The sequence below is a fragment of the Vanacampus margaritifer genome, chromosome 10 (assembly GCF_051991255.1).
Source record: "Vanacampus margaritifer isolate UIUO_Vmar chromosome 10, RoL_Vmar_1.0, whole genome shotgun sequence".
NCBI lineage: Eukaryota > Metazoa > Chordata > Actinopteri > Syngnathiformes > Syngnathidae > Vanacampus > Vanacampus margaritifer.
Genome location: NC_135441.1, coordinates 10,800,461 through 10,827,461, shown reverse-complemented (window position 1 = coordinate 10,827,461; position 27,001 = coordinate 10,800,461). Strand labels below are relative to the sequence as shown.

Sequence of the window (27,001 nt, the reverse complement as noted above, 5' to 3'; positions counted from 1 at the left end):
TAGCATCTGCAATTTTAGCGCTTACTGAGTGTTGGTAAAAGGAACATCGATGTAACACCGTGGTTACATCTTTTTTTTGCATGTGTTGTTGGCATCAAATTTGAAAAACAAAACAAAAAACAGTTTTATCAGTGTGATCATCAAATATACTGTATTGTCTTTGAAGTGCAGTCAACTGAGTAATTATAATAATAAGTTGAAAAGGGTTTGCAAGTATTCTCTATGTATTTACGGTGTACATAACATCCAAACTTCACTGGAATCGAGGTTGGCTTTGTTACAAATAGAAATCCATTGAAGTTTTTTTTTTTAAAGAGATACTTGACTAATTGAACCATTTTCAGATTTCAAATTTCGACCAAACATGGCTCAGTTTGCTGACCAGACCCAACAGGTGAGCCATGATTGGTCGTTACCTATTTCCTCAGCACAGGTTATGTCATCTTCAGTCGACAGCATGTGGAAAAATTAGTTTTTAAAGGTATTAATTGTGCATGAAAAATAATGACGTTATCAAATGTATTCTGGACAAAATATTATTTTTTTACCGCTGAAAATAGCTCAATGAGTCAAGTATCCCTTTAATAAACATCTCAACAATAGAAAATTTGACATAAGACAGTAAAAAAAGAAAAAAGAAAAGACAAATAGAAAAAATAAACAAAAAAAATCTATAAAACGTTTTTGTTTGTTTTGAGAATGAGAATGAGCCATTGATGAACTTAGAACAGGAATACTGTATAGAAATATATTTTTACCATGTGAGGTAGTATGCCATCAAAGGGAATGGCTGAGGCTCCAGAGTAGAATCAATATAGCAGAGCCCATCTTTTATCCTCCATAAAACAGGAAGTAGGTTGCTAACTGACCAATAGATAGATAAGCAAAGTATGATAGTCCAGTAAGTTTCATTTCATTAAGTGTTCTGCACTGTAAAAGGGTAATTGCTCATTAAAATATGGATAGGTTATTTAAAAACACATGCATAGACTAGCTTGCGGGGCCCACTAGACACTGTTACTCTTTGTTGCTATGAAATCATAAAATGAAACACAAAGCAAATGATTTCACTGTCTCTAAGGAGAATATTGGTGTTTTGAAGGCTTGTGTGAATAACCTTCAGTGTTGTGAAAAAGTATGTTACCTCTTCCTAAATTTTTACCTTTTTTTGCGTAGTGCCCCCAATTTAATGTGTAAGAGCATCAAACAAATGCAAATATCAGACAAAGATAACCCAAATAGGTATATAATGCAGCTGTTAAATCGTGATTTTTATTTATTGGATCGGAAAACCTATAAGGTTGCTAAATTAAAGCATTTCTGCTGGGAAGAAATAGTGGGCCAAAATATCTCCACAGAAAGGCAGCTCAAACTGGTTATTAGGTTGAGATGACGGGTTTCTTTTTTGTTTTGTTTTTAAACAGTTCATAAGGCCAGGTAGCTTTGAGTAGGGTTTTTTTCCCCAGAATAAATAAAAACACCATTTGAAAACTGGATTTCATTTTTACGTGAGTTATCTTTGTTTGATGCTTACATTTATTTGATTATATTAAACATACATACAATACTTTTTCACGGCAGTGTATATCAGTTTTTGATATTCTGACATTTACAAAACAGCTTAGAATTTTCCGCAATTCTCTTACATCAAATGGGTCCCTGTGATTACAAGTTATGTCCATTCTCACTTAAACTATAACTTTATTGAAAAGAGAACTGGGGCAAATCTAGGTCATGTAGTCAGAATTAAGAAGTTGCCCCGGTGAGTCAAAATGCATTTTTTTAAGTGTACAAACCATAATGACATGAGGGGAAATATATATATAAAGTATGAATGCCTCCAGTTACAGTGGCTGTTCTGTAGGGCATCCTTATTTGTAATATAGTAGATACCACTTACTTCCTTATGGACAAATCCTTATCCAGCTTTGCCTACTGGGAGCGTTTCTTAACCCCATGGTCCCGTAATTGGAAATGTGTCAACATGTCTCTCAGATCACTTGTAGGTATGTCGATTTAAAATCTGTTCCAAGAGCATTTTTAGCATTGCATTTGTAGATGCCAGAGTTCATGAGCACTGGATTCTGTATGACCAGGCTACCCTCCTCTGTCATGTGGATCCCTCCCTGAACTATGTAGCGGTTATGTGGAACCAGTGTCGTACGGCCAGGTAAAGTCCAGGAGATTTCCGGCTTGGGAACACCTGTAGCAACACAGTTTAACTTAACAGGTGATCCCCGGTTCACTCTGGTGATGGAGGGCAGCATACTGGTGATGCGTGGTGAATGAACCATTACTGTGATAGGGTACGACAATGTTGAGGTGCCAAAAGAGTTGGTGGCTTTGCAGGTGTATGTCCCTTTGTCAAAAGTAGCAATCTGTCTCATCTGGAGAGTCCCATTGGCAAGAAATGTAACCCGACCAATAGACTGAGGTTTATCCAAAGTGAAGCCATTGGGTAAGGTCCATGTAATCGATGCTTGCGGCCAGCCATCCACAGTACAATGCAAGTAGAGAGTTTGGCCATAGGTGATCTTTATTCCTCCTACAAATGAAAGTACAACTGTACTGTAAGAAGATTTGGCCTAAAGAAAATGAATAAAAAGTTAAAAATTATACTGTACCTGTTGATCCTCTGATGACCGGCTTCCTTCCTGCTTCCAGTGCATAACGCTTCTCTGCTTGACCTGCCACATTCTTTGCTAGACACCTGTAAACTCCCTTATCGCTTGCAGCCAGCTGAGAGATCCACAAAGTCCCGTTGTTACGATGGTGTGTAAAGCGTTGTAGTCTAACACCAGGCAACAGCATTGTCCCATTAGGTAGCAACCATACATACTCTGGGTTTGGTTTTCCACGGGCAGTGCACTGCAGATGCAATTCACCACCGTTTTGTTTTATTGATATGAGTTCAATATTAGGAACAGCAAAACTAGGTTTTTCTGCTAGTGGTGCCACATCCAATTCAACTAAAAGGGATGCTTCACCTAGATTGTTTTTGGCCAGACACATGTATCTCCCTTCATCTGTTTTTCTCAGTCCTCTCACTTCCAAACTCCCATTTTGATGCACTTGAAAGCGACCGCTGAGGTAGGAGAGTTGTAGTGATTGGCCGTAAGGTGTAACCCACCAAACTTTTGGCTCAGGTTTCCCTTCAACCTTGCAATCTAATAGTATGGTTTGATAGGAAATGCCTACAACCTTTTTGGCATTCTTCCCTTTGTTGCCATTGATAAAGGGTTCCCTAGATTCAACTTCGAGAATCATATTTTTAATGTCATCACCAGCAGAATTTCGTGCCACACAGGCATATTTCCCTTCATCAGCTAGTGTTACTTTTTTGACCACTAACATGCCATTTTCCATGATATCAAATTTGTCTGATGACATTAGAATCACATCATTTCGCGGTGAGATCCAAAAGATTTGTGGTGTAGGTTCACCAGTAGCTTGACAGCTCAGTTGAGCTAATTCTCCATATTTCACTGTGACCAGGGATTGAAATGTAAAACTAATTCTTGGGGCATTCGGGCCAACTTTAACACTAACTTTTCTCTCATCTTTACCCAGTTTATTCTTGGCAAAACAAGTGTAGTCACCCTCATCTTTTTTGTCCATCTGTTGAAGAAGTAATGTTCCATTGTCAAAAATAACATAGCGGTGGTTGCGATAACCATTGTCATCAGATTGAAGGGCATTGTTGATTAGCGTTCCATCTGGTAGACTCCAGGAGACTTCTGGATCTGGGAGGCCCGTTGCAACACAGTCCACCTAAGAAACACACACACACACACACAAATTACTGTAATTGCATTAAAAGTGAGTTATAGACATTGATTTCACTTTACACATTAAAGGAACGCCAAATGACTTTTCAGTTTTCATTGATTATGGCGACACCATATGGACAAAAGCAGTAGTGTTTTGCCTTGAATGAAGACCACATTTCCCATAAGGACAAGTGCATAGCGAGCTCTCGCAGTAGTCTGGAGTTGGATTGAAAAACATTTATGTTTACTGTGGCTATGTGAAGGTAATTAATCTATTATATATATATTTTTTTTTATACAGTACTGTAACGTTTTTCAAGTACCGGTATGTTAACAGCAGATGTTGGTTTTACTTTTTTATTGTCAACACAAATGGCTGCGCTCGCCCCCTCCCTTCCCGCGATGCATTCACAAGCACTTTGTAAAGAAGACAGCACACAACACAACCTAGTTTGTTACAGTACTTTTTTTGAGTGTTGCGTGCCTGGTGAGACCAGTGTGGAAGGGCGAACTATCACGCTGATGACTATTTATTACTATCATGCAAATTTCCAATAGCTAGCATTAGCATAGTCATTTTGATGTGAGCATGGAAGGAAAGCTACATACTCGTCCATCCGAAAAATAGCCGAGCCCCACAAAGGCAGCATCGGTTGGAAACCCCCCTCATCTTTGACTGCACGCCAGCGAGTGAAATCGGGGCCAATCCTGCTTTTATCCAGGTAGGCTCCTTTTTCATTTTTATTTGTGTCTCCTCAGACAAAAATCTTTGTTTCTTTGTTCTTTTGCAGCTCCTCCATGACAATAGTAATCGTGGTAGACGTTCGACATGTCTTTGGAACGACTGGGGAAAAGGGGAATGTGACGTATGCCGTAAAGCAGTCTGTACGTTTGTAGTTTTTTGTGTGCGTGTGGCAGAGTTCACACCATCCACCTCAAAGTTGTTTAGTGCCATTAAAAATGATACAGACTCCCTTCAGATCATGACAAAGGTTTCATAAATCTAGCTGTCAGTCAATGTTTCATCAGCAGAATTATGAAGACATTAATTGAAGGTTGAAAAGTTAAGTAGTGGGGCTTTAAACAATCAAAAATTAGACATACCTGTATCTGTGTTGTACGTTTTGTATGTATTATTTTCACTTCATGCTACTCGTACTGTGTGTCATTCAACCTTTTCCATATAGATACCTGGACTTTTTCTCCAAAGTTGACTCTCGGCTGTGTAGTTCTCACATGTTCGATTCTAGGCGGCGTCATCACGACATCCACCTAATACAGAAATATGTTATGAATGAAAGAGTGAGGCGAACTACATTTTTCTTCTCACTGTCTACTGCCGTTACTGCTTAGATGATTGTTGAGAGAACATATACTGTAGAAAGAATTCAAGTAGCTATCAATAAATATACACTTCTTTGAATGTAACTGCTTATAACTCATTCACTGCCAGCCCAGTAAAAATGGCTCTTCTGACGCCTATAGCCGTCAATGGCAGTGAATGAGTTCATCTCTGTCTGCGCTAATTTTACCTGAAAGACCTCCATGTCCTCTCCGTTTGGTCTCTGAAAGAAGCACAGATAATTTCCACCATCCAGCTCTGTTAGCTGAAGTATCCTCAGAGTCCCATTTCGGAAAACTTTAATTGGTCTCTCTGGACTGGCGGCAGATGGAAAGGAGACATTATTAGAAGATTAGAATGTTTACTCAAGTCTAAAGCAACTCGAAATGTTATAATTTCAACACTTCTGCATTGAAATATAAAGTTTCCCACTGAGCATTTCTGTAACCTGTTGTGATGCTCCATGATGGTTTTTGAGGGCAGCTGCCAGATGGTCCCCCTTAGGGATCCACTTGACTCTGGACAGTGTAAGTAGACAGCAGAACCATACATTGCTGAAACTGAGTGCTGGCGGGACGGCACTCCATGGTGATAAGTAGGAGGGAAAGGAAGAGGAGGATGACGGATATGTGAGGAGGAATCTGCCCGCACTTCAAGATGTACGGTTCTTTTCGCAATGCCCACAGTGTTTGTGGCTAAACACTGATACCTGTGTGGAGGACAGTGAAAACCTGAATTTCAGCTTTTCTTTCAAAACAAATCTAAACAATATGCTCTTAACTGTACTCCATATTTATTTAATGGATAACTTGCTCAAATATGTGTACAAAGAGAAACAAATAAACTGTACCTCCCTGCGTCAGCTAGTGAGACATTCTTGAAATACAGTGTCCCATTGGGAAAGACAAAAAGCCTATGTCCCAGAAACTGTGATGGCTTAACATGGATCCCTGATGGCAGGGTCCACTTCAAAGTGGGTAAAGGTTCACCCTTCATTGAGCAATGGACATATACATTCCTCCCTGGGTAGATGGAATTAATTGATATATTGTGTAATAAGAGTATTTTTTACTCATCAAGTTACAATGGGTATGATTTTATGGACATTTGTTTTTGTGTGCAATACCTGTTGGAATGATCACAGTGTCACTTGCGGCTTCATTGATGCTTGGCGGCAAAGCTGCAACATGAAGATGATAAGTGACTGTATCCGCACCAGCTGCATTACTTGCAATGCATTTATAGTCTCCTTTACTGGAGAAATTGGTTGACTGCATTTGTAGCGTCCCATTTTTAAGCAATGACATTTGAGAGATTGGAGTATGAACGGTCCCGATTTCTCGAACAAATGTCCCATCCGGAAGAATCCAGGAAATTTGAGCCGGGGGTTTCCCAGAAGCAAGACAGTCAAGCGTCACGCTTTTCCCTAAATAGTTTGCTATCTCTGTAGACCTGGGAGGTTGGATCTTGGGGGCCTCAGTCTGAACTGCTAACGTAATAACCATGCGATCTGATCCAAACCTATTCTGGGCAGTGCAGAGATACTGGCCTCTGTCTTGTAGTTGGACTGTTTTAATTACAAAAGTTCCATTTTTTAAGACTTCAAACCGGGAACCATGCTTAGTGTTGGCTGGAATGGTGGCACCTGTGGAGGGAAAACAAACATAGGAAAAAAATGAATGAGTCAACAGCATCTAGAAGAGTCCAGTGTTTATATCAATATTGTCAAATTCATTAATTCATTCAAATTCTCAAAACATGTTGCCAGACTCATTCCTTTATCATTTTAGCATTTTACCTGTGGATACTTTTGTCCATGAGATACTTGGTTCAGGATGCCCTGTTGCTTCACAATGTAGAACAACATCACCCTCTGCCAGGACTGACACACTGGCTTTGTTCACTGTAGTGATCCGAGATTTGGCCCAACCAGCACCAGCTCCTATAAGCATCATTTCAATTTAAAATACACGATACATTTTCAATACAATGTTTAGAAGTTTTAGATGCTTACCTCGAACATGCCACTGACCCCCATGCTGTAAAGTTGAGATGGTAGTATGGAAAGAGTGAGGGGTCAGATTAAAACCAGATAAAGAGGATGCTGTTGGTTTGGCAAGATTTGTATGTTGTTGGGCAGAGGGGGGTGTTGGTACAGGTGGTTTGCTGAGGGAAGGTCTGGTAAGAGGCATGGGACTGGGTTGAATGGGGTTTTGAGGATTGTCGTAGTTTATGCGAGGTTTGGGTGTCGCTATCTTTCCTAGCTGAGATAGACGATCAATATATGCCTGAAAAAGACAGTCGAAAATTAGTAAAAACTCATTTCTACTTGGAATTTATGCTTCATCACTATCATCACTAGTGATTTTATTGCAGCAAAAAAAATAATAATTGTGCATAAGTCCACCATTATATTTGTTGTTGCAGCAATGATAAAATCATTCACCACAACTACAATGGCACTTATTAGATAAGACTTCTGCCAAGGCCTGACCATTAAAATAGAAGTGAAAAAAGTTCATGAAATGGTGTACAGTATTTGCGTTTAATTATCTAACTGTTCATTACTATCCATCCACTACCGCGTATCCGGGGTCGGGTTCCGGGGGCAGCAGCCCACACTTCCCTCTCCTCTGCCACTTCGACCAGCTCCTCTGACGGGATCCCAAGGCGTTCCCAGGCCAGCTGAGAGACAGTCTTTCCAGTGTGTCCTGGGTCGTCCCCGGGGCCTCCCGCCAGTGAGACATGCCTGGAACACCCACCTCTCCAGGGAGGCGTCCAGGAGGCATCCCAACCAGATGCCCGAACTACCGCAACTGGCTCCTCTCCACGTGAAGGAGTAGCAGTCCCTCCCGGATGACCGAGCATCTCACCATATCTCTAAGGGAGAGCCCGGACATCCTGCGGAGGAAACTCATTTCGGCCACTTGTATCTGAAATCTTTTTCATTTGATCACGACCCACAGGGTAGGAACGTAGATCAACCGGTAAATCGACAGCTTTGCCTTTCGCTCACATTATTGTTTGATGCATTGAGTTTTTTTTTGTAGGTTTCAACTATCCAACTGTCTGAGTGATCATTAAACGCACCAAGAGTTTACTGCTGAACGTGAATGACGTGCTTGGTTTTCTTTTGCTTCTCTCTACGCTTCTCTGGATCGTAAGAATGTAAGCACTTTTTTTTTCAAAACCTAGTTTATGTAACTGGCAATCACAATACATGGGTTCTTCATGTCTTTAAATGAAAACAAATGTAATGTCGCATCCAATGCATGCACGACGATACTCCGCCTGGCACGGGTTCTCACGGATGAAACATGTCAAGTACATGCGTGCGCCGTGCCCACAGGCAAATGGGGCCCCACACGGACGATGGTGCCCTAGCACTATGGGTACTCTGCGTATAGGGCGCGGCGACCCTGAACCCCGGACAACATAGCTCCTAGGATCACTGGGACATGCAAACCCCTCCACCACGATAAGGGGATGACTCACGGAGGAGTTCATTACTAGTTCTAGTTCATTGAGTTTGATGATGGGACGGATGATGTAAATTATGTATGCTAATTACTGTGTGCATGGCAGTAACACGTTTCAGCAATAATTTTTTTATACCCTCATAAGCACCACATATGTACCTGTCTATATCTGTTCCTCAGCTTTGATAATATCAGTTGATCTCTGATTTGGGTCCTGACATCCAAAGGATTATTTTGTAACGAAGAATTAATTGTTGTTGGTTCGATAATGTTGGTCGTGGGTTTCACTGTTTTATCTGTGATTTCTGGTCTGGTGGTGCCAACTGGGCTTTGAGCTGTTCCATGGGTGAAAATTCTGGTTTCATGTGTGGGCACAATGTGTGGCACAGCACCTGGAAGAGAGAGCAAATCTGTGGTCAAAACATAAACCACCAATCCAACACAATGTGTAAATTGTTATGGTACATTCAACTATTTACTGTATTATCAATAACAAGCAGTACAGTGTTTATCTACCTTGCTTGGGAGGTGTAAATGACGGTTGGTTCTGCCAAGGAGGATACATAGGGTAATGATGGTGGTTTGAAGGCCAATGTAAGGTTGGGGGAATGTGGGGTGTTAGAGATGGCCTGCTGAGATCAACATCTCCTAGATTCTCTGGATTTCTGTCTTGATGTATTTGTGGCAGCTGAGCAGAGTTTTGCTGCACTTTTCTTTGGTTGTGCCAGTGCAGCCAAGGGTGAATGGGAACGCTGGGAACATGAGGCTTTTCAGGCTTTGCTGCTGCTTTGTCTTCCTTTTTGTTTTTGTCTTGAATTTTGTCCTCTTTTGTATTTTCTCTGCTTAAGTGAGAGGTTTTGAAGGTCACTTTGGAAGAAGAATCCTTTGATTGGGTTTGGGAATTTTGTTCCATTGAAGGTTGAACGGTTGGTTTTGGTGTTTGGAATGTTGAAAGTACGTTATGCCACATATTGTAACTCTGTGTTAATAACTCATTTTTGGATGATTCTCTTGCTATCTCATGTTCTGTGTTCATTCTTCCTTCTATAATATCCACCCTCTTCCCTGCTGGTGTGTTTTGGTTTGCTCTCACTTGCTCAGTTTCCACAAGAGTCATTTCAGTGGAAAGAGAACTAACTTTTATCTTTGGAGGAATAGGTAGAATATGTGTGTCTAAAGAAATCTCTAGTTTGGCTTTTGTGTCCTTTATTGATTGAAAAGCTGTATGACTACTTTGAAGATCCTTAATTGCATGATGAGTTTCAGAGTTTGATACTTTTCGTTCATCCATGCTTTCACTATGCTCATTACCCCCAACTTTCTCTGTTTGATAGTAAGCGTTGACAATAGTTGGTTCAGGTGTCGTCCAACTGGAGGTGGTGGTGGTAGTAATGATTGCGGCTGTTGGTGGTGGAACGGTAGATTTGTGCATGTTTGATGAATAAATAAATGACTTGAGGTCAGGATGAATTCTTCTCATTGGTGGTTTTCTCCGTCTAAAAGGTGGCCTTCTACGATTTGAGCGACCAGGAACAAATTTCCTGTTGCCTAAACCAATTTGCCGATTTTCTGCTTTCTCAACTTGGGTCCTGACAATTGAAGTTACTCCATTGTTTTTTTCTGTAATCTCACTAACATGTTGAATGGAGGGGTCTGTACTCCCGACAAATGGAGTCTGTGAAGTTTTGAGTTGTGGTTCTTTTGCTGTTGGCTCCATCATATGATCGGAACTAGTTGTTATGGGGACATTGTTGGCAGTTGTGTATGAAGTTGTTGTTGCAGCGTTGAAAAAACTGACTGGGGCAACCACAGTGGTAGAATATGTTAGCGCCAACTCTGGGGGCCGTGCAATGGGTAATTTAGCATTGGCTTTAGCCAAAACCTCTGCCCAGTAATTTGGATCCAGTGTCTTCACAACAATGGTCGGTTTTCGTTTAAAATCTTTCTTTGGGATATTTTTTGAAAACAAACCAGGTCTTTGCTGGTATCCTATTGTAGGAACCTGTTTCGCAAAAGGGCGAATAATTTCTTGGTAAACTCCCGCTGAGCCCTCTTCTTCCATATCAGTGTTTAAGATTTGCTGTTCTGTTTCTATCTGTATTTCAGCATTATAAGAGACCTTTTCCTCTGTCACTTCCACCATGTGTGACAGCATGTCAACTCCATAGAGATTTGAGGCCAAACAACTGTATTCCCCTGAATCTTCTTCCATCAACTTCCTCACGACCAAAGTACCATTATCCATTACTGATGCCTTTCTTGTCTTTTGTGTGGGAAGGAGTACTTTGTTTTTGGGCATGTACCATACAGTTTGACTGGGTTGTGCTGATGTCACCTCACATGGGAGGGAGATTGAACCTCCCTTTGCAATTATAATTTTCTGGCCATTGAAGGCAGTGGGGCTTGGTGATCGTTCTTTCACAGTAAGCCTCAAAGACATTAAATCCACACCTGCTTTTGTTCTGATCATACAGTGGTAGAGACCAGAGTCAGATTGTGATGCATTCATGATCACAAGATCCCCTGTGTCATCAATTTTGAGTTTTTCAGTCAAACCCTCTACAATGGACAGATCTGGAAGCATCCAGTCCACTTTCAGCTCCTGCTGTGAAGTGACAACACTGCATTTTAAGTGAACCCTTGACCCCTCAAGAGCAGTATTAACTCGCCAGGCGTTCCCACGGTGAATCATTCCCCAAGAGGAAGAAAGGTCATTGTCATCATGCTGGCCTCTGTGGGTGCTCATTATTTTGGTGATTACAGTTGTAAAATCCATGACCAGTTTCTTGGTTGTTGTTTGTTGTCTATTAAGCTTTAAAGTGATTCTGTGTTGAAGCAGCCATGCCGGTTCTGCCACCAAATAACCTTTTAAGTCTGTGAAATAAGGGGAATTTTCATTTGCAACTTGGGCATATTGATAAGTAGTTCTGCTGGTGTTAGCTCTTTCTTGACCTCTTTCCAAGATAGCAGGACTTTCATAGTAGTATGCGACCAGTTGCCAAAGATTTTGTAATTTTTCCCGGTCAATCTCACATTCAAGGATGGTTGTCAATGATACATTGACAGACAGCCCTTGACTTGACCGTGGATTCACTGTCCAGTTTATATGAGAACTGTCTCCTGGGTGGCGCATATCACAGTCCACATGAGCATTATTTCCATGGCTATCTGAGAGAACAAAGCTTAGGTGGCCTAAAGGCTTTTCAAAGTCCCGGGTATACGGGAGGTCGGGCTCTGAGTCAGATTCAGCCCACACAGGGTTGTCCCACAATTTGAGGGAAGAGCGAAGAGTTGGTCTTTCACAGGTAAATTGATCTTCACTTAATCCAAGCAATAGGGTCCCGTTCAGGGGTTGAGGAGAGGAACACTGAGGACAAACCTCTGTTGTGCTTGTCTCACGTTCCTTTTTACACTTTATTACTCCTGGAAACAAGAAGAGGGAAGATTTATCAACATTTTAAAGTATCAACTATTGTTCTATGTAAAGGAGGAGGATAGAAAAAAGGAAGGATGCAGCAGTGGTCATTAAAAGGCTAACCGTACCGCATGTCCTCACGAGGGTCACGGGCGTCCTAGAGCCTATTTCAGCTGTCTTGTCATTGTTTATCAGATATACGCAGAAGTGATAGTCAGACAAAACTCCCAACAGTATTCATAAATATACTGTAATGTACATTGTATCTGTTGCTGTTTGCAAATGTTGAGAAACAAAAAGCTACTTTCTTTACACTTTTAAATGATCAGCCCCAACATCAGATTTGAATGTGTAAATCTTGAGTTTGACATTTGTTAATAGCATTATTTGAGAACAGATGGGAAGTGAAGTGTCAGGATCCTTAAATGCTTCCCTCGGTCAGTATTTGGCTTTCACTTGTGAAGCGCTTTTCTATCGTCAAAGTAGAGAAAGATACTGTCTCCCCATTCACCTATTGATGATGCAGCATCAGGAGCAACTTGGGGTTCCATATTTTGCTCAAGGCCTTTTTGATATTGTCGCAAGGGCTAAGTATCGAACTAAACATGAGGTACGACTCCACAGCGATTGAAGCATGTTTTCAGATCAAATCGGACAAGATGGTCATCTTTGACTTTCTTGCTTGCTACTCTTGCAGCGAATGTTTTTTTTCTTACAGAATATATAAAGGATCCTTATCTTGTTCAGGTCATGAGGTGCTGGTGTCTAACCCATATGATTTTGGGCAAAAGGCAGACTACACATTGGGCTAGTAGCCAGTCAAACTCAAAAGACAGACAGCCATTCACACTTATAATGCACATTCACGCCATCACTGAGTAAGAACTTTTGGAAAGTTTGCCACTAAACAATCAGTGGCTGTCATGATTTGGGTTGGGTAGTTTTTTTACTTTTCTGTCATGGCTAATGTTTATTTTGGGTTTTGTTTTGATTTGGTCATGTTTCTTTAAGTTTCTGTCATGATCTATTGTGTTCTGTTTTTTCTTGTGTGTCTCCCTTGGTCTTGTTAAGTGTAATCCTGCCCTTCCTCGTGTCACCCAATCAGTGTCCTCAGCCACTCGTGTCTTGCCCCAGGTCTCGTTTTGTGTGTGTGTATATAGTCTCTTGTCTCCCCTCTGTTTGCGTCGATCCATTGTTGTTTTTCCCCTGTCATGGTGCCATTTTTTTTTTTTTTGCTTTGTTGTCATCCCCACCGCCCACCCACCAGTAGAATCATGCCAAGTGTTTCAAGAGACAGCACAAATGTAAACAAGCTCATAAAAATAACATGATATCCCCTTATAATATGAATGTTTTATGTTGAAATACAGGGCGGTCAGGTTTGTAGTCATTGAGTTACAGATCAATTTCAGGACATTGAGAGTCGTGACTATCTCTTTATATGATACCTTCATGTGTAGCACTCCACTGTACCAGCCACTGAAGTTGACAATCACAGGTCCAGGGGTTACCATGAAGGGAGAGAATTTCCAGTCTGGGAGATGTGTTCAGTACAGTCACAGGGAGCTGTTCCAACAAATTATCTGAAAGGTGTAAGTGTCTGAGACAAAAACAATGAATTGTTAAAAAATAAAAATAAAAAATCAATGAACAAGATCTTTAAAGGCCATGCAAATTTAAAGCGGCCAGACTTAAAGCTGGGACGTGTAAAATCAAGCCTGGTTAAGTGTTTTTGGCACAAATTGGCTTGTTATTATGTTCTTGTTGTTTAGTGAAGCTAGGAAAATAACATTTTGTAATTGTAGTATGACACAAAACTATAGGTATAACTTTATACTACTAATGACAAATTACTTAGCATTTTATTTTCATTAATCTTGATATCATAACTTCAAAAACAAAACAAAAAAGCTCAGGCAAAAGTGTGTTTTTGTTGTCTTACTTGAGTCCAGAGGTCCAAAAGTTCCCTAGTAGTGACACTGTAATAAAGGTATGAGGATGGATCTCTTTGAGAAGATTCCCCTCCAGTTGTAGAAGTTTGAGGGAGGTCAAACCCGTGAAAGAGTATGGCTGGATAAAGCTGATGAGGTTGTGATCCAGATGCAGGCGAACCAGACCCACCAGACCCTCAAACAGTCCAGGTTTCACTGTTGTTAGCTTGTTATAACTCAGTTTCAGTATCTAAAAATAAAATAAAAATACAGAATCCATTTAACTTAATAGAGTGCCTCATCGAACAAAGCTTACAAAATTGCATATTTGGTATTATGCTGAACCAAGCCTTACTCAGTATTTATAATAATATTAAACTCACCAGTGAGCCTTTTGAGTGTAATTTTATTTGTAATTCAGCGTAATGATACTGTAGGTATTTAAGTGAAATAGTTGATTTAAAAAAACAAACAATTCCTCATCAGTTATGAATAGTTTCTACTTCAAGTTCAACATAACACAAGTAATAGTCTCACACTCACATACACAGTACCTGTAGTGACCGCAAGCTGTAAAATGCCCCTGGATGGATTGTGCTTATGTCATTACCATGCATCAAGAGCATTTCCAGTTGCCGTAGTGACCTGAATTCTGACGCCTCCACTTCAGCCAAGCTATTATATCTGCAAGCAAGAGAACAAAATAAAACATGCATACATGATGGCAGGATAGGATTGTCTGTAGGTGTTTTTATTTATCATTTTATCATGCCATACATCAAGTGAGGCGCCCTGAAATGGAAGTGGCAACTCATCACAGTACCTACCAAACTGAACTGAATCAATGTTACCATATGAGCAGAATGTTGCTCATTTGGTTTATCAAAATTACACACCTTATTAAACAGTAACTTGTGTCAAATATAAAGTGTCCTCTAATGCTGTTCAAAGACATTCAACAAACAAACTAGTAAGTTGAAACACTACTTGTAAGCAAAATTTGAGTATTTCTACATCTGACAATGAAAACAAACCAGAAGCGCATTTTACAGAAAAGCTCCCATCTTAAATTTTGATGTAGAGGACAAAAGAACAAAAAGTGCATTTCATTTTCTTTTCTTCATTTTCTTGACCTAATTTGGCCCTGGCGTCAGGCCAGGACAAACTCGCTCTTCTTCTCTATAATGCAGACGCACTCTCGTCTTGGGGTTGTCTTCCATCTAGTGGTGAACACTGTTATTACAACTTAAAACTGCTCAGTTGCATTAAACATTTTTATTTTCAAAAATTAATAGAGTACCATGGAGCCACTAGCTGCTAGTTTCCCATCCCTGCTATAGATGTTCACTACTGCAAACATAAAGTAAGTGAAAGCCAATCATAAAGTTGCAGGGGATTTTGGCTTGTTCTGCTATGTGTTAACGACAGTAACATACTGTAAAGCAGCAGGAGCACTGTGAATAGCACTTTGGCACATAATTACAACAGCGATTAAAATACAAAGAGCTATTGAAAAGCCTGCCGTGTATTCTCCAGCTTTCAGCACATTACAATAAGTACATCTTTCCAAGAGTCATTCAGATGCCAAATACAGCACAAATCAGCAGATGCTTGAGTCGGCCTTGACTTTGGAAATGGGGATGCATCTACTATTTTTAAGTCTCTTAACCCCCATGAAGTTGACTTTATCACAGCAAAATGAATTCAAAAGTCTTCAGAAACAGTAGGCTATGTATGCCAGTTTAAAGGAAGATGGAACCAAATTTATTGCAGCACTACATAATCCATTCGATTTGACATCATCATTGCTCTCCTTTTTTTTTTTTTTTTTTTTTAAAAAATCCAACAAATCAATTAAAAAAATGTAATAAATGTTTTTTTTTTTTTAAATACATATACATATATATATACGCATATATATATATATATATATATATATATATATATATATATATATATATATACCCTTTTTTTTGTATGTGGGTGAGAATGTGTATGTGCGTGTGTGTGTGTGTGTGCGTGCGTGCGAGCGTGTGTGTATTCATCAGTTCACCTAAAGCCCATTAAAAAAAAATCCCATACTAATAATATAATATAATAATAAATTGCCAGATGCAGAAACATCAATGTAAGTTATCACGATGTAGTGGCTCTCGCTAACAGACAGAATTAAGTAACCGGAATTAGGTTAAAATATTCTATATACGTAGACCATGTTTCTATAAATTTTGATATTTGGTTTTTATTTGAGGCAGATATTTTTTCCATTAAAATGTGATTTATGAGGAGGTTAGACCATTGGTCGATATTCAGAGTTTGTTTATTTTTCCAGTTAACAAGAATTGTTTCTTTAGCGATAGTAAGGGCTACAAGTGTAGATTGAAATTGTTTATGTGGTAAGTCAGTTGTTGTTAGGTCACCTAGCAAACACAAGTTTGGAGATAAAGGTATCCTACAGTCCAAAATAGCGGAAAGTTTTTCTAAGACTTTAGTCCAGAAATACATAACCGGAGTACATAACCATAAAGCATGAACATAAGTGTCTGTAGTGTTTTGTAAGCATTGGAGACAAATGTCGGAGTCTGAGAGTCCCATTTTCTTCATCATATATTGAGTAATGTATGTTCTGTGAATAATTTTATATTGGATAAGTTGTAAATTTGTGTGTTTTGTCATTTTAAATGCGTTTTCACAAACTTGAATCCAAAAGTCAGGTTCCGGTGCTATAGACAAGTCTGTCTCCCATTTCGAGATGGGTAAAGACATTTTATCAGTATATGAAAGTAACTTATATATTTTTGAAAGTTTTTTTGTTGTTGTCGGAGAAAGCTTGTTAATATCTTTAGCTAAAACAGGCGGTTGGAGCGTACCCCGAAGTGTTGAAATTTTTTTCTTTATCATATTTTTAACTTGTAGATAATGTAAAAAATTTCCGTTTTCTATATTGTATTTTTGGAGCAAGGATGTATATGATATAAACATATTATCTGAGAAGAGATGGTGGAGATGTGTAATTCCTTTCTGCTCCCACACAGCTAAATGAAACGGTTGGTTGTTAAGTTGAAAGTCGGGGTTATGCCATAGGGGAGAAAGTCCACAGGGCTCCACTTGGGCTTTTGTCAATTCTAGTGCCTTCCACCAGGCAGTCACGGTGGCGGAAATCATTGGGTTTTTAAAACAATTATGGCGCTTAATTGATGTTGTAATAAAGAGTAAATCTCGAAGTCTGAGGTTATTACAATCCTTCTGTTCTAGTTCCAACCAACAGTTAGTGTCTCTGTTGGGTTGTGCCCATAGAACGATATATTGTAGCTGGTTAGCTATATAGTAGTACATAAAATTTGGTGCCTCTAGACCACCTTTGGATTTGCTTTTCTGAAAAGTAGATAGACTAATCTTTGCTTTTTTTTTATTCCAGTAAAATTTTGTTACGGCTGAGTCCAACAACTGGAACCATTTAGCCGTAGGTTTAAATGGAATCATTGAGAAAAAATAGTTTATTTTAGGTAAAACTTTCATTTTAATGGTGGCTATTCGTCCTATTAGAGAAATAGGAAGATTATTCCAGCGCTCCAAGTCACTATAAATGTTATCCAGAAGTGGAGAAAAGTTTAAATGAATTAAATCAGTTAATTTAGGTGAGATTTTTATGCCTAAGTATTTTAAATTACCTATAGGAAATGAGTAGTGTGGGTCCTGGCTTGCAGGGTTCCATGAATTTTCTGTAATAGGTAGAAGTGTTGATTTTGTCCAGTTAATAGAATAATCTGATAACTGTGAGAATTTAGTTATTAAATTAAATACTTCCCCTAGCGAAGTAGCTGGCTTTTCTAAATAAAGTAAGATGTCATCGGCATATAGATTAATTTTATGTTCTGTTACCCCAGAGTGAATTCCTTGAATCCTTCTTTCCTGGCGTATGGCTAATGCAAGTGGCTCAATAAATATTGCAAATAATAAAGGGGATAGTGGGCATCCCTGTCTTGTGCCTCTCTGTAAAGTAAAGCTCTGAGATATAATCCCATTAGTAGTAACTGTAGCTTTTGGAGAATCATATAATACTGATACCCAGTGGATAAATGATTTCCCAAAGCCAAATTTATTTAAAACAGCAAAGAGGAAGGACCAGTTAACTTTGTCGAAAGCTTTTTCTGCATCCAATGATATAATAACTGCCTTTTTATCATGCCGCTGTGACATGCTAATAAGGTTAAAGAGTCTCCTAATATTATTAGTAGAGTGACGATCTTTAATAAAGCCTGTTTGGTCGCTATGAATAATTGTCGAGATTACTGTTTCTAGTCTAGATGTGAAAGCCTTAGTGATAATTTTAATATCAGTATTAATTAGTGAAATCGGACGGTAACTTGATGGAAGGGTGGGGTCTTTTTCTGGCTTTAATAAAAGTTTAATTGCTGCTGTATTCATGTGTGGGCGTATGTAACCCTTAGTTTTAATTTCTGTTACTACTCTTAAGAATAGTGGAGCAAGCATTAACCAGAAGTGCTTAAAAAATATAGCCGGATAACCATCCGGGCCAGGTGCTTTGCCATTAGGCATACTATCTAGAGCACTGTACAACTCGTTTATAGTAAGTGGCGCATCTAACATGTCTTTATATTCAGTAGTTAACTCAGGTATGTTTATGCTACTGAGGAATGCCTCAATATGCTCAGGGTTAGGCTTGTTAGTTTCTAAGTATAGGTTACGATAATAGTTATAAAAAAATGTGATTAATTTCTTCTGGTGATTGTGTGCATTTACCAGTTGTCCCTTTACACTACATAATCCAAAACACAAGGGAGTTCGTCAGGTGCAGGAAACAGGTCCATTTCAAGACCTAAATTCTACAGAGCATGCATTTTATCTGCTAAAAAAGCCTAGTGAAGGGAGTAGCCCCCATTACCCCCAAAAATCAATCACAGTATGAAAGGCCGTGGTGAAAGCTGGGGAAGCATCATAAAATATGTGACAGAAGACTACATAAATGTGGTCACAGATATGATGCAGTTATTGCAAGCAAAGAATTTGCAACTACTGTATTAGGTCTTATTCACTTTAATCTATTTAAAATTGTGTTCCAACCTTTCCCTCTCTCTCATGCTATCTTCTAAGTAATTTATCAGATCAAGATGTAAATATGTAGAAATAAGAACTAAATCTCTTGGCATCAAACCCAAATAAAGGACTTGTACAGCAATTATAAAGGGATTGGCTTCACTGTTCAAATACTTTTGGAGAGGAGTGCACATCTTAAGTGATTACTGCTGGCCATCCGCTACTTCTGTGTTGCATTTGCATATAAACACATGCATTATTTCTGTTTAGAAAGACTAAATGCATTGTTATTTTTAATTAAAAGAAGAACCAATCAAAACATGGGAGTATTTGTAGTGTGTTCCAAGCAAACACACGTTATCTGATACATTTAACATGAAACAAAAATGTGTAGCAATGAAAATGTCATGCAAATAAGTACATATTATAGTACATATAATAAACTTGTGATGGTTGGAAATTTCAAATTAGGCAAATCCTAAAAAAAAAGTTGTCCATTCCATATCTAAACTTCAAATTCTTCATTTATACTCAGAGCTGCCCATCTGGGCATCGCAAGACATATTGCTCCCAAAAGGAAGTGCGCGCGAGTCTACAAATCAATTGTTGATTGTTCACACTAAAATAATAGAGTCCATTTTACATCTACTGTATTTGATCCTACTTCACTTAGCGTACACACTGAAATCTCCAACATTTGATCAAAATTTATCTAGTGAAAAACATGGATACGTCGCAACTAAGTCAGACAACCCAGAGAAGAGTGTATAGGCTGATTACTCTTCCAACTCATGTAGATACTACTACTACTACTAAGTGCTGATTGACAGACTGAATATTAATTTAGTTTGGTCATATGTGGTTATTATCATGGTTGCTCTCCATACAATAATCCTCAGCATTATCCATTGAGAGGATAAATATTGAGAGCTGCAGTTATTTATTGGTGTATTTCCAAAACAAAGTGAAACTATAATAAAACTAAACAAAAACGGGCCAAAAATGTAAATAAAACTCACAGAATATGCCTTGTGTGAATGTATACCAAAGTTGTGCGTTTGAACTATGGTTAAGTGGGTGGTCTAGTGTTTTGAAAGTCCATTATGTCAGTTCCCTGAAGGTCTGGTCCCCCTCCAAATGTCTGGTCTGCTGATGTGCGCTCTTGATTCCTGTATGATCGTACTCTGTACCTCGTAAACACACATGCAGCACAAATGGAAAACATACAATTACCATGAAACACTTCCTTATAGAGAGTCATTCACCAATAAATGATCACATTCGACCTGGGGGCACCTTCAGCATTGCTTCTATTTGAAACGTAGCCATATGATATTGCACGGGTCTGTTTAAGTTTGTTGTCATTTCCTTACTGCACTATAGGACTCCCATAGTCAAAATACAGTTCGAGTGTATTGCCGTCTGAGGTCCAAAGCCATGCTGATGAGTTATTCACCAGATTTCAGTGTGTGTGTGTGCTGAGTAGTGTGTTTATAAAACTTCCGCATCTCGTCAATATGTCATTTGAGAATAAAAAAATCCCAAAGGCCTTAAAAACGGCTTTCATAAAGCCTCTTGTGAAGAAGAGCAATCTCGATGCAACAGTTCTCAAAACTGCCATTCTTTGGCAAAGTCCCAGAAAAAGACCAACCTATAGACAGTCTCCTTTCAAATAATATAACTTTCAATACTTTTCAATCAAACCTAGTCCTCACACAGCACTGAAAAAGCTCTGATCAAGGTAATGAAATCCACCTGAACATTCGCCCCTCTATGAGTAATTCTAGGTCATTCTGCTCTCCAAGCACCAGCGCCTCCCAACCTGAGAAAACAAGCTGTTGGCACTTTTTGACGTCATTAGGAGTGGATCCACCCCCGCACCGCCTCTCCGGACTAAACACACGCCCAGTGACAAAAGTGGCCTTTATCAGTAAACATTCTGTCCAAATGAAGTAAAAGCAGTCAATTATCCTTCACATTTGCAATGCCGAAGTGCAATGAAATGACAATTGGCCGTCTTAAAATCCGTTCAAGCTTATACTTGTGTCAACTACAAGTGAAGCTTTTGCTGGACGGATGGTGTAGTGGATAGTGTGCTCGCCCTGTAAGTAGCAAATTGGTGGTTTGGAACCAGCTCTGGTGTTTTGTTTTGTTTTCTCCTTCTTCTTTCCTCTCTCTTCTTCCCTCTCCTCCCCTCCTAGTCCACGATTTCTTGCAGCAAGGAGCCTTTTTGTTTCAAATGTTGATTGAAGAATTGATGGTTTGCGTTGCGTGAGGCGGGGTTTTACTGAACCCGGCGTTTTACTTCCGCATTAGAAAACTAACCAGCAAAACACCTAATATTTCATTAAAAATGACATCGCCATGGTGTCAAAGGTCAAATTGAATCATTATATGACTATAGTTAACTGTAGAAGGGCTTCAAATACCATGATGCAATCCCTTTACCAATCTATAAGACAGCTTCAGTACATCCAGAATGCTGCTGCTTGAGTTCTGACTTTAAAACTACTCTGCTTGTGGGGGGGTCTTGGGGGTTTTATGATACTGCCTTTCAAGATAGTATAAGAATGCTGTGAGTCCGCTGTAACTACACACTTGTGAGAGGACTGCAGCCATTTGTCTGTAAACTTGCTTGTGTCCGGAATATTCTGTAAAATAAATCCTTCAAAGGACCTGTTCACCGATCTCCAGTCTGTATTCAGAAAATCAACATTCTCTCTACCCGAACAACAACGAACACGCGGAAGACAAAGATAGTCTTCTAACAAAGTGCTGGTTCCCAGGGTCAGGACTAAGGTCAGTTTTATGCTGCTAAAACCTGGAACAGTCTTTCAGAAGATGTGAGACAGGCCTCAACTCTGACACTGTTGAAACTCAGGCTGAAAACAGTTTTATCAAGCTGCGCATACAGTATGACAAAGTAAAATGTTCGTTTGCAGTCAAGGGGCTGCAGCTTGATCAGCTGGACGATCAGCTTTGTGCTCTGCTCTGAGTCTGAGAGAAATGACCAAATGTCAGGATTCAACGATCAGAAGAGGGAGAGGTCACCAGATGGAGCGCAATTCCCCATCGTGTACTTGGAGGACCCGCTCAGTTGAATGGCCAGCGCATGTCAGACCAGCTGCCGTCACCTGCTATTTACACTCCTAAGGAGCCTGTGCAACTGGACAGAACTCAATTGTCCCTCCGAGGAATTTCAATCTTCCACTGCACACAGCTGGGCCATACAGTGAGTAACTGCAATGTTGGGGGTGGCCAGTTCTGTGCGGTGAGTCTGAGCTTCATTTGGATTTATCGTGAGATTGAACTTTCCATTTTTCATGATTTTGTTTCAGATTTTAATCTTATAACGTCTCTCCTCATTAGGCGACTTCGCTTTAGAACATTATCAGTGAATGCAGAAATGATTTGACGTTTTTTGTACACACAGTAAATCTCTAGCATTATCATGTCTGAACTCACTTTCTGAGTGACTTAGCTTCCATATTTTTGATGCCGTAAAGTACCTTATCTTACCTATATTGATTTTAGGGCACCCTTTGCTGAAGTTATGTACATAACCCTGCACTTTGGATTGGTCCTTATTGGTCCGTATTTTCTAGAACTGTATCAAGGCATTAAGAAATCTGGTCCAAGTATCACATTCTTTGCCCATGGAATTTAATTTTTCACTAGTCCTCTGTAATCATGACCTTAAGGAGGTTAAAGCTATTTTTTTCCCCCACCCAATAGACCAAATGAGTGTGGCTGCCCGGATCGGCACCTCCGAGAGGGAGTTTGTTTTCTCTTTAAACTCGTGACCATAAAGTTATGATCGATGTTACCCCCCCAACAGAGCAGCCTGCTAACCAACAAAAACATGGCACTTAATGTTTTTTTTTCTTTCCAATTTTCCTGTCCAAATTACTTCTCTAACAATTGTGCAACTTTTTCTGCAGCCCTTCAAATTAATGAAAACAAACAGTTAATGGCTTATAATGAGACTCTACCAAAAAAAAAAAGTGACTGTGTTATTTATCTACTGCGTGAGACCACTGTGCTGAAACCTTCATCCACTCTACAAAGACCCACATGGAAGTGATTAGGAGCTTTTCTCCACTTCAGAGTCAGTTTGGAAGCACATGCTGGTGCTAAACCTTTAGCTCCTGGCTTTCAAACACAAGTTGTCACATTAAATGCACAGTGAGTTTTGGGTTGGCTATTTTCCTGATTACTGTTTAATGAAAAAAATAAATGCCAAGGAGCTTTATTGAGGATAGATAAATATCAATGTTTTATGGTCGTACATGTTGAGGCAAGATACAATACAATACAATATTTTAAAGAGGTCTACATTAAATAAAATAACTGACCCTAAAAGGACTGATCATTTCTATGACATAACCCACTACAGATTCTAAAGTATTTCTTTTAGCGTGTTAAGGTTTGCCCCAACTTGAGTAGCACTGTTTATATTTTTCAGAGTTGCAATTTTGAAATGTGACTTGCAAGTCTTACCCCAGATTGAGTCTCTCTGTGTCCTTAGGAAACGTTTTTGGTACAGCTGTGAGATGTCTGAACGTACAGTGAACGTCTTTAACACTTGGACAGCTGCAACTCCGCGGACAGGAGGGTTCGGCATGCGCAGGTGAGATCTGCAACAGTAGAGACATGAGAGCCCAGGTGGTCCAATAACAAACATAGAGAAAGGGTAAATAATAGAATGAGAGAATTAAAAGGAGATGCAAATATGAAAAGATTAGTGACTGAAAAACTTCTATTTACTCGACTATTCCGCAAAGTATTGCATGTGTGGTAAATAAATATACAGAAAACAGTGACTGACTGTTAATTTAATTAAACATGAAGCTCACGTTGAATCTTGCTGATAACAGTTCATGTAATTAACTCATTCACTGCCATTGACGGCTATAGACGTCAAAAATTCATTTGAATTATTTCTATTAGTTCCACTTTTGTTAACAAGAGTATGAAAACCTAGAAAAAAATATGTACATTTGGAACAAATATAAAATTTGTGATTAATCGTGAGTTAACTATTGAAGAAAAAATGTTTTTAATCAGCTGACGCCCCTAATTAAAAAAAAAGATTATTAAAAAAATGTCTAGGTTTTCATACTCTTGTTAACAAAAGTGAAAAAAAGTTAAACTAAAATAAATAGTTCAAATAAATTTTTGCCATTTATAGGCATCAATGGCAGTGAATAAGTTAAGATATTTACCATTAGCCATAGTAGTGAGAGGAGAAGGGGAAAGCACACTGCAGCCCACCGGAAGAAGATCTTAGTGCACCACCACAACGCCATAACTTGTTCACCGAGGATGCTCACGCCATTAATGCATCTGTAGGAAGTGAGAAATATTCATGTGCAAATCATGTTCAACCTACTGTGTATTCTATTGAATACTCTAAAAAGGCAATATATTTGATGAGCATTTTTTGCAAACATTCTCCCCTTTTGAATTTGGTGCCTGCAAAATGTTAAAAAGAAAAAAAAGCTTAACAGGTTAGGGTTAGGACTAAGAAAGTTGAGAAATGCTAAATATATTATATTATATTATATTGGAATATAGGTGAGCTTCATGGTTGGGTTCAGAAGGAAGTATCCCCAAAAGGCTAGCACAAGCAAGGTTCATCACTATGTGAACAACAACAAATAGTCCAACATTTTAAGAATGAAAGTTTAGGGATTTCATCTTCCACGGTCCATGATATCATCACAAGAGAAATCTTTTTATATCAGCAGCAAGGTTGAAAACCAACATTGAATGCATGTGATCTTCAATCCCTCAGGCGCCACTCTATTAAAAACTGGTATCATTGTGTAAAGCAGGGGTCATCAACATGATGCCTGCGCACCAGGAGCTCCTAAGAATCAGATGAGTAGCCCGCAGGCCTGTTTAAAAAAAAAAGAAGAAGCTCACAAGTAATGGGGAATTGTGATTTTCTAGGAATGTTGTATAAATGATCATTTGAAAATGTAAACAATAGAAGAGAGTTATAGAAATAAAGTGCTGCATATTGGTATTTATCTGTTATGAGAAATCATTAATAACATGATCAATGTCTTCGCACAAATGAATGTCATTAATTATGAACTCATCCACTACCATAAATTCATTTAAAAAAAAGATGATTAAAAATTTGGGGCAAGGGGCGATTACATTTTTTAAAATTGTAATTAATTGCATGACTTCACTAGTTAACTCGCGATTAATCACAAATTTCATATCTGTTCTAAATGTACAATAATTTTTTTAATAGGTTTTCATACTCTTGTTAACAAAAGTAGAAACAATTTTTAACTAATATAAATAGTTAAAATGATTTTTTGACGTTTATAGCCGTCAATGGCAGTTAATTAATTAATAGGGCTGTCACTATTTAATCTTTTTAGAATTGATTATCCTATCGATTAATCTATCATTAATCAGGTAATCGCCTTGCCAGCCCTTTTCAAGGCAGAAAGTTCTGTGTCGCCCAAGTTTGTGGTCAATTTAGCCAAATTTTTCCCCCCAGACCTAATAATAACATCTAAATACAAAGTAATAACGACATAATAAAGGTAATTTGAGAAAACAGGCTCAGGAACACTTCAGCAATCCATTATCAGTTAACACAGTTTGTCACGACATTTACAAATGCAAATTGAATCTCTATTATACAAAGCATATTGTATAAGCAACACCCATAAAGATGTGCCGGCTTTTCTGTGTCATCTGAGATGGAGTGACACAAATTTAAAAGTGGGCTGTGGTCTGACGAGTCCACATTTCAAATTGTTTTTTTTGCAAGTCTTGTCTTTTGCAAGTTTTATTGCTAATAGTATAAGAATGAAATGTTTTGGAAGTAATCCTATAGACAAAGTATGTGGTAAATGTGCACAAACACATCATTAAGGTAAACAAGATGAAGGAAGAAGAGGTCAAAGTTCAGGGTCAACTGTGGAGCACAAATGTTGGGTTTGTAATGCTCTTTAAACCTAGTCCCTAGAAGTCTAGACGACCTGGGTCTAAAACTACTTTCCATTTGGTCAGTAAAGTATGTACAACATATTTGACAAGGTTTTACTTCAGTCTTCACTCTCACCTTGAATATTTCCTGGATGCGAGCAACCCCTTTTGATACTAACATGACTTTAAAGAGCAATTCAATTCAAATTCGACTCCACTATAAAATGGTCTGGAATCAAAGTCTTCCTGGGTCAAAGCTACATTTCTGCGTGGTCTTCGTCACTAATGACTTTAGCAGTTCCTCTGGAGACAGTGGAAGAGGACGGAAGTAACAGAAGACAGTAAAAACAGAGTGCTTAGACATGTTGCCAGATTGCGAAAAGGACAAAATGTGACGAGAAAAGACTCTTTTCAAAAGAGAGTAACTGAGAAGCAAAAGGGGGGAGGGAAAGCTAAAATAAGAGGTGAGAAGAGTCTCGTGTTTCGGAAGCAGTCTACTCAGACACTTAATAAATCAGAATTTCCAAAACATATTTCTCTCATTTAAGAAAGAAAGAAAGAAGAAAGAGCCACCAAAAGTGCATTTGGACATGACTGTTGGTTGACCGTGACTGGTAGAGCATTGCCAATTAATACGTATTCTTTTGAATTCAACATTCTCAAGAAGCCGTGTTCTTGCTCATAATAAATATCAATTGAAATATTAGGATAATAAGAGTGTGTAGAAATGCTTTCTAAATGGACCCCTTGTTGATGATAATTGGCACTGGCACACATTTACTGTACATTCCTGTGCAGTGCACCCACTCCAGCCTGGTACTTCCTGGTAGCTGTAACAGGACCACACAGGCTGCAGCTAACTTTTGAGACTGAGCTGGCAAATGTTCACTTGTGGAACAGTTTGATCCTTCCAGGCAACTGAGGTTGATCTTCAGAATGAGAGTCAGGAATAAGCAAGTCCACATTCCAGAATCCTGGTCCTGGTTTACATACTGTATGTCATGAGTGAATCTGTGGATGGCCTCACATCAGATATTTATCAATAAAAA

At 39.0% G+C, this 27,001-nt stretch overlaps 1 protein-coding gene across 1 annotated transcript; it reads right to left on the bottom strand.

Moving 5' to 3' along the window:
- Nucleotides 1–719: 719 nt before the first annotated feature.
- Nucleotides 720–24,340, bottom strand: LOC144059271 (matrix-remodeling-associated protein 5). Its single transcript, XM_077578239.1, has 16 exons — nt 24,221–24,340; nt 23,496–23,632; nt 14,492–14,621; nt 13,949–14,187; nt 13,455–13,606; nt 9,108–12,014; nt 8,751–8,983; nt 7,127–7,400; nt 6,911–7,054; nt 6,239–6,757; nt 5,963–6,134; nt 5,561–5,821; nt 5,303–5,429; nt 4,962–5,042; nt 2,625–3,771; nt 720–2,545 (listed from the first exon to the last, which is right to left on the bottom strand). Exons 1-16 carry the CDS (start codon nt 24,302–24,304, stop codon nt 1,992–1,994), a joined length of 7,161 nt encoding a protein of 2,386 aa, XP_077434365.1. The 5' UTR covers nt 24,305–24,340; the 3' UTR covers nt 720–1,991.
- Nucleotides 24,341–27,001: the final 2,661 nt, after the last annotated feature.